We start from the raw sequence: 8,988 nt of genomic DNA, 5'->3' as shown, positions 1-8,988 counted from the left end.
ATAGTGCGCCACCACTTGGTTCAATCTACAAGAAAAAAAAGAACTAAAAATAAAAGTAAAATGAAGGTTAAAATATGTTATTAGCCCCTGTACTTTGATAAAATATATGATTTAGTCCTTGCACTTAAAAAAAGTTAAAACTAAAGTCTTCCTAACAGTTCGATCATTAAAATCATAAGTATTTTCTGTTTAAGTTGAGAAATTTCGATTGAAACAATCAAAAAAGATAATAATTGAATTAGGATTAGGACTAAATCCGAAATTGGTTTAAAGTACAAGTACTGAGAGCATGTTTTAAGAAAGAAAAAGGAGGCCCTCCGAGAGCCTAAATCCATCAACCAAACAAAGAGCAGCCACGTGAAAATCCAGCCGAACAACTGATAAGACTCCAACGAATGAAGTGTCAATCTCCTGTTGGTTGTTTCCCTCTGCTATCTGTACGGATATGCAGACGTGTCCCCCTAACTTGTACGGTCCCACCATTAATGAATATTTTTTAAAATCGCGTCCGGTGAGTGTCCGGTTCTTGCATGCAACCGACAGAAATGTTCCGTGTCTTTCCCGGTTTTTATATAACACGCTTGGCCACTGCTACTATCAGCGGACACCGGGCATGGAGGTTGTCGGTAAAACAATACAGGTGTCATAAACTTACATTATGTAGCATACATTTCTGGTGCATCCACTTGCACCACTTATGGAATCAACAAATGTTTATTATCTGGTTTTTCTTTTTCTGGGAATGTGCCTCTTTCCTTCTAGTTTTACCAAAAGAAGAAAGAGATTAGGTTCTTCACTTCCAACAAACCTTTGTCCGCTACTTTATATATTTTCCGTTTTTTTTTTTTTTTTTACAAATAGAGCTTCCAAAGGAGATTCTTTTAGGTAAACTGATTGGTCAGTTCATTTCTTCTCATCTGCAAAAACTAGGGTTTCTGTTGTATTGTAAAAAATCCTCAGCAAATCTTGTTCTTCTGCATAAACTAGAGCTCAAGGAAGGTTTTTTTTTTTTTTCTGAAGTTCCTTAATTTGATTAGATTTTTCAGTTAATCCCTTTCTATTTCTGGAAACCCTTTTCTCTGTATGTGGTTATTTCCTAGGATTCAATCAATTTACCCTCTTTATTTTTTGGGATTTTGGTTGTAGGATAAAAGAGAATATGGTGAGAGGGAAAACACAGATGAAGAGAATAGAAAATGCAGCAAGCAGGCAAGTGACGTTTTCAAAGAGAAGAAATGGATTACTCAAAAAGGCTTTTGAGTTATCAGTGCTTTGTGATGCTGAAGTTGCACTTATTATCTTCTCTCCCAGAGGGAAACTCTATGAGTTTTCTAGTTCTAGGTGCGTTCTTCTTCATTTACAACGTACTTAAGTATCAGTATATGGTTCTTTTATTTATTTATGTTAATTAAATCTGTGAATTAGACTTGGACTTGTTTCTTGATTATGGACCCCGCTTTACTAGGCTAGCACCATGTATAGGCAAGTACTATGAGTACATTGCTTATTTCAGGCTTTGTAGCAGAAGGTACCTGGTCTTTGACTGTTTGTTTATGGTTTATTGAAACCAAACCTAACCAGGTACCTGGTGGGGCTTTCCTTATTAGTTGATGTTCATGTTCAAAGTAAATCCTGAGAGAGAAAGAGAGATAAACTAAAGTCATGGAAAGAGAGATAAACTAAAGTCATGGTCTTTAGGGTTGAAATATACTCAGTTTGGTTACTGTTTACTATTTAGTCATATGGAAACTGACTTACCCTAAGCTGTAGCTTTGAAACAATTATAGCTAGCTGATTTTATGAGAAGCTTTCTACTTTGATTCTGCCGATGTCATAAAAACTTGAATTGATAGATGAAAAAATATTGAGTGAAGTGATAACCTATATTACATTTTAAAAAGAGAATGTATGTTTAAATTTTTTTTTGAAGGTAATATTATTGAAAGAGACAAATATAAACTTCAAATATAATGTTAACAGTAAATTTGACAAGAAAAATATAAAAAAATCATAAAAACTTTGAGTTTTAAACCAAAAGAGAAAGGGAAAATGTTAAGTTGAAATTTAGAAACCTGTTGATTGTTTTAGGGGTCCTCTGAGCAGGAACTGTGTTTGTACTTTGTGTCTAAATGGTTTAAATTTTCATATAAATTACAAGAGAAATAATTTGCTTTTTTCACAAGGTACATCCACTATCTTGTTTTTAGCGTTAGCAACAATCGTGGTTGTTTTGAGACTTCATGATTAATTAAAACTAATAAGTAAAAAACCATCAATAATTGCGGTTTTTTTATATGATAGAAGATATTTTTATGCTGTTGGATCATCATAAAAGTTTTTTTTTTTTCGATGGTTAAATTTAGAGTTTAAACTTTAAAAGTACAATATATCTTATTACTACATTTAATTTATTAGTATTTATACAACCGTTTGACAGAGAACATCTAATAAGCTCAGGATTGATCTTGCACATGGCTTTCTAGAGATATTCTAAAGTTTTAGAAGGATCACTTGTCATCCTGTTGAAGCCTTATTGAGGATGAGCCTTAGATTGTTATAGCATTCACCATTTTACATGAAATCATCACTCTTAAGAGCTGGAAATTCCTAGATATAAACATAAATAAAACGTTATAAATTTAATGTTGAAATTCGAGTCTCATCAATATTTTTGTTTCACTTATTAAAAAAAAAAGTTATAGATTAAGTCTTCTGGTTTGAGATTAGCCAAGATTTAGTGGAGCTACCAGCTTTAGATATGTGGGAACTTGTTTTACGTTGTACTCATCATATGATATTTTGTTCCCAATGAATGAAGGAAAAAAATATATAAAAACTGAGTAGTTTCAATGCATTTTCTTATATATCTCTATGAATGAACTCTGAACTTGCTATATAAAATTTTGCACAAGTTTATTATTGTTTTGAGGGGAAAAAAGGGTCAATAAAGAAATTTTTGAAGATCACTTGTTGGTAATTTTCTCCAAACTATATATGATATTACACTCAGGAATGCAAACCTTACTTCTATGTGGTATATTTATGGACATTGGTTATATTTGTGTGTGTATCAAAGCTTAGTTTAGCTTTACAACAATTGCCATGGTGATGATGCCCAACCCCACTACCCTCCCAAAGCAATAGGAAGATTAGCCCGAAGTTTGAGGTATATATATGTATTAAAGCACTACTGCGCAATTCCATGAAAAACATAGAGAAAGATGGTGGTCCAAAAGGAATATTTGAAAAAAAAAGAAAAAAAGAAAAAAAGATTCTAGCTGGAAAGATTGTTTCGAAGATAATGCAGTGCTTTAGTCTAGGCATGCATCAGACAATTTATTTTTCTTTACTAAATCCGAAGTATTTAGCCCTTTTTTGTTGATGTTGTTTTCAATATAAAACATTATTTTAACATGATTCTAGGAAGAAATGTGGGTTTTCCCTATTCAACTCGTATATGATAGGGATGGAGGTTTATCTTTGACATTGGAGGAGTTTTAGTTTCCTCACAAATTATATCTCTTTGTTTAAAATTGATATTTTCAAGTGTTTGGACGATTCGTGTAAAAATATTTTATTATTTAACAAAATTTTCAAAAAAAATTATTATTTTAAAATAAAATGATATCTTAATATATATATATGTATGTATGAGCGGATTGTTACATATGAAAGTTGACAAATACTCTTATTTAATAAATTGTATTAACTACATTAATAAATTTTATTATTATATGATTAAATAAAATTGACATATATTTAATAATATTAAAATTATAATATTTTTAAATATTTTAAAAATAAAAATAAATATTATAATAATATATTAATATTTAATTTATTTGAATTAATTTTATATAAAAATCAACTTATTATTCTTTTCCTAAAAATCAATTATGCATTTTATGAAACACACAAACTTTATTAAGCTTAATTTTTGTTGACCAAATTATTTTATATAAAATCAAAATGCTAAAACATTTTTTCTAAGTAATTTTTCATAAAATAAACATACCTTAGTCTTACAATTTTTATTTTAGTCTTCTACATTGAAAGATACTTTGATATGCCATGTTTGAGTTGTGTGCTTGGTGGATAAAAATTAGAGATATGGGAGGAAAGAGTAGAAAGGTAAAAAAATAATTATTAAACGGAATAAATGCAAGAGAGCTGGTTGACTTCATAATTCATTTTGAATCTAAGCATCGTCTCTTTGGTTTTATTTGGTAGAGTGAAAAAAAAATCGAAAAGATAGAAAATTGAAGGGATAAAAAAAATAGAAAGATGAAAGTATAATTTTTCTTTTTCATAGGTGTGCTTGGTATGAAATATTGAAATTTTGAAAGAAAATTTAAATTTCTTTTCATCAATTGCTTGATAGAGTTGAAAAATAAAAGTAAAGAAAATAAAATAGTTGAAAAACACATAATTTTGAACTGACATGCCCCTCTCTGTTATTTTTTTCTCTCGCCATTCCAATTTGGAATGATTGTTTTTTATGCATTAAGATGAAAAATGATATATCTCCTATTTTCTTTTCTCTCAGTTTTTTCTTTATTAAGTACATTCCAATTTTTTTTTCCATTTTTTTTAGATGAACAATAAAATTGATTTCTACGATATCAAAAGCAATTGCGACAATGAAATTAATTAAAATGTAGCTTAATTTTTTACTTTTTAGAAGTTCATGATTCATGGCATGGGTGCATGCCCTTACAGGAATATGATTCAATGGCCTTAATCTTATATCAGCTACAAACTGTTTTTGCCTTTATAAATGTCTTGACGCCATTCTTGGAGCTTCAAGTTCTTCAAATAGAATTCACTTTTGCCTTCTAAAGCAACAATTAGCTTCATTATGCATTCATTCATTATTGTTCACTAATTTGTGGTGTGTTTGGAGATGATGTGTCAGCATGAGCAAAACCATAGAGCGGTATGAGAAGAGAGAGAAGGATAATATTGGAATCAACAACAAATTAGCTGCAGTAGACCAAAATACGCAGGTACCTTAACTCTGCCCTTTGCATTGATTGTTGTAATTAAGCCAATCTCCACTAATTAATAACTGATTGAGTTTTAGTTCGATTGGTATAGTTATTGTTGCTAATGCAGGAGTACGTAAGTTCGAGTATGTTGAAGCATATTATCTTCCTATTTATGAGTTAGAGAGGGGCAATGGGTAGTTCTAGATATCTTATATAAAAAAGAACAGATATGATCAGAACCTAGCATGATTGAACCCTCAACATTTGGTTTGTTACTAATAGGATATTCACCTCCTCCTCAAGACACAAATAGACTCCTAGGGGTTATCTGTCTGATAATTTAAGTGTTTGTGTATATATGTGTGAGTTTAAGATTGTACTTTATTAATATTATAAAAATTTCTTGATATTATTATCCCTCCTATATTGATACCTAAAACATAACACTCAATTATTATCCCATCATATTATAATTGTATGAAAAAATTATCTATTAAATTTTTAATGTGGTTGCTTTGTTCTAATTTTGCAACACTTTGCAAATATAGATGAAATTTGGATTTTTTTTTCAACCTTTCATTTGTTCTTCATAAATACAAAGATGTTTTAGTATATGTCATTGTATGCATATATATGTACACTTATTTAGGCTCCTCCCATGAACTAGTATGAATCATTATTATTATTATTATTATTATTACATAGTATGAAGCATTGATCGTTTTCTTTTTTAGTGATACGCCTATTTGTTGATCGCTTGCTTACCATTCAACAACTAACGATCATTGAACTTGTGCATGAAGAATGTGAAGGAAGATGCTCAAAGCATGGCAAAGAAGATTGAATTACTCGAAATTTCTAAACAGTTAAGTCCTTAGCTTTCAAACTCGTATGCATGGTGAGCACGGTTTAACTCGGTTGATCCAATTGAGTTAGGAGAAAAGTTGAAAATTTTATATTGAGAGACTAGAATTTAATTACAAATTTTTCAGACTAAAAACTAATTTTATAATTTTTGCAGAAACTAAAGTAAAATTTTGTGTTGAATTGAATACAGAAAACTATTGGGAAAAGGATTGGAGCCATGTTCTCTTAACGAGCTAAATCAGTTGGAAACCAATTTGGAACAAAGCTTAAGCAGGATAAGGGAAAGAAAGGTACATTATACATATATATATATGTATATGTAAGAAAAATTCACATGCATTCATATATGTTCAAATTTATTTAGTGGTGATATGTATAACACTTGGTTTTGCTGTGTTCAGAATCTCTTATTTCGCCAGCAGATTGAGAAGCTAAAGCAAGAGGTAAATCAATGAATTTTGTAAGGGTTAAATCACTTTTGTTCTAAATTTGGTAATATTTTTTTGTCCAAGTTAGTTCCAAACATGACATTATTCCTACATTAAGGTTTAAATTTTTTTTGTCCAAATTAGCCCATTAACTTGGTAATTGCTCTTATATTGAGGCATAAATTTGTTTTTGGTTCAAGTTAGCCCTTGAACTTGACAATTGTTCTCACATTAGAGTCTAAACATTTTTTGTCCAAGTTAGTCACTGAATTTAGCAATTGTTACCGCATTGGGAGCCTTAACTTTTTTTAGTCCAAATTAGCCCCTAATATTTCCTTAAAAACCCTAGAGTATGTTCAAGCTCCAATGTGGAAACAATTGCCAAGTTTAAGTCCCAATATGGGAATAATTATCAAGTTCAAGCTCTAATATGGGAACAATTGTCAAGTTTGAGGACTAACTTGAAAAAAAGCATTTCAGTCACAATGTGGGAACAATTACCTAATTCAAGTCTTAATATGGAAACAATTATCCAAATCATGGACTAACTTGAAAAAAAAGAGTTTAGGACTCGATGTAAGAGTTGTTACCAAGTTTAGACTCCAAATAATTCTTAACCCTTTTTGTGAATGATATATTAGTATTTTTTAACTTTGAACATACAATTATTAATGCTTGGTTGAACATTTAGGAGAAACGTCTCAAGGAAGAAAATGCTAAACTGCGACAAACGGTATATATAACGTTTATATTTGATATACTGATTACGAATTTGATTACATTAAATATATATGTACTTATTCTTATCAGTTAATATAATAATTGATTTTTTTTTTTATATCAGTGTGGGATGAACCCATCACCATGGTCAACCAGCACAGAGGAGGAGACGATGGAGGTGGAGACAGAATTATTTATCGGACCACCGGAGAGAAGAAGGATCCAAAACCCTTAATGTGCTAAATAATATTTAATAATTTTAGTACTCTGATTCAAAACTTTGAGAAGTAATTGTGAATATGGTTATATATAGTTGATTTAACTAAATAAGGCTGGAACTATATAAATCATTGTGTGATTTATGATAAGACCTAATGTGTGGAAGAGATGTTACATGTAATATAGCCGGAGATTATTTTCAGTTGTACCATTAATTAGACTGCAAATTTGATGATATATAAATAAGATTCTATCACTAGGAAATCACTTAATTTTAGGATTGTTTTGGATGGTTGGTAGGTTTATATCTACGGTTAGTATAAAATTAATGGTAGTGATAAAATTAAATATTATAGCGATATTATTGTGTGAGATAAAACTAAAAAAATTAAATGTATTATCTTGAAAGTAAACAGTCCATTCAAAGGAGTCTTTTGACTTGTTTCATAAGCTTTTCGACAATTTATGAGATAAGGATGGTTTGGTAGAAATAATTGTTTTAAATTTGTAAAAGAAAATAAAGAAAAATTTCTTATTTTTACTACTTGTGACTGTTAATGAATAATTTTTATATTAAATAAAAACACATTTAGATATGAGGTAGTATTTAATACATATTAGCAGTGAAATATTTTAACTCCATTAGTAAGCCTCAAATATTTTGACATGTCATAATTTTTAAGGTTTACATGTTAAAAAGGCTTTTAAGCAAATGAAAAAATATCAATTAAACTCATATATTAAATTCGCACCCAATTAAGCTCTTACTGTTAACTAAAATAATAAATTAAGCCCTTCCGTTAACGGTTTCTATTATTGACCATGTTGGTCGTTAAAATAAATTGATAGGCCAATCAAATTGTGACACATAGTAGCTTCTAGTTTAATCTAATATTTTTCCATAAAAATCATAAAAATTATAAAAAATTTATAAATATTATAAATATTAAAATTTATATAAACTTATTAAAATGATAAGAATTATAATAAATTATATTTTTTATAAAATTCATTTAAAATATTTTAAAATTAAAAAACGTATTAGAATTTTTAAAAATAATAAAAGAATTGTAAAAATTATAAAAATTATAAAAATATTAAAATTGATATAAACTTATAAAATTTATAATAAATCATAAAAACTTGAATCAGTCTAGTTAGCCCAAAATCAGCAAGGGTATTGATTTAGGGAGAGCCATTAGATCGATTGACCTAAGAACCAGGCGGTTGAACTGATTCTTTATTTTTTAATAGTTTTTCAAACCAAAATTTCATTATCCAACCAGTAGAATATGCAAGAATGGAATATTCTAATCATGATTTTCAAAATTGGACAATTGGTTCAACTGATCAGGCCATTGGTTTGCCAGTTCGACTGATTTGTCTAGTTCAATTAAAAAAAATCAACCATCCCAAGTCAATTGGTCTAATGGCTTTCTCTGAACTGATATCCTGGCCAATTTTGGCCTAATCATTCCAACCTAATTATTAAGTTCAATTCAAGTTTTTATAATTTTTTTAAAATTTTTATAACTTTATATCAATTTTAATACTTTTATACTTATGTTTCTTGTTTATGATTTTTATAGAAATTTAATATGTTTTTATTAATTTTATAATTTTCTTAATAATTTATTAGAATTTATTAGATGTTTTATAATATTTATAATTCTTTATAAATTTTTATAATTTTATAAGTTGATATTAGTTTTCATTTTTTAATATTTTCTAATATTTAGTAATTTTATATTTTTATCATTTTTTAT

At 28.7% G+C, this 8,988-nt stretch overlaps 1 protein-coding gene across 4 annotated transcripts; it reads left to right on the top strand.

Moving 5' to 3' along the window:
- Positions 1–485: 485 nt before the first annotated feature.
- LOC108482138 (agamous-like MADS-box protein AGL19) lies at positions 486–7,486 on the top strand. Of its 4 annotated transcripts, none has more exons than XM_053021306.1 (8): positions 486–640; positions 1,147–1,341; positions 4,916–5,006; positions 5,792–5,853; positions 6,046–6,145; positions 6,257–6,298; positions 6,975–7,016; positions 7,128–7,486. In XM_053021306.1, the coding sequence occupies exons 1-8, from the start codon at positions 531–533 to the stop codon at positions 7,236–7,238; spliced, it is 753 nt and encodes a 250-aa protein (XP_052877266.1). In that variant the 5' UTR covers positions 486–530; the 3' UTR covers positions 7,239–7,486. The 4 variants fall into 4 exon arrangements, with proteins under 4 accessions (XP_052877266.1, XP_017640735.2, XP_017640737.1 ...); XM_017785246.2 differs by lacking the exon at positions 486–640 and adding an exon at positions 679–885; XM_017785248.2 differs by lacking the exon at positions 486–640 and adding an exon at positions 679–999.
- Positions 7,487–8,988: the final 1,502 nt, after the last annotated feature.

Source organism: Gossypium arboreum, chromosome 1 (genome assembly GCF_025698485.1).
Source record: "Gossypium arboreum isolate Shixiya-1 chromosome 1, ASM2569848v2, whole genome shotgun sequence".
Classification (NCBI taxonomy): Eukaryota; Viridiplantae; Streptophyta; class Magnoliopsida; order Malvales; family Malvaceae; genus Gossypium; species Gossypium arboreum.
This window is presented reverse-complemented; position numbering and strand designations above follow the sequence as displayed.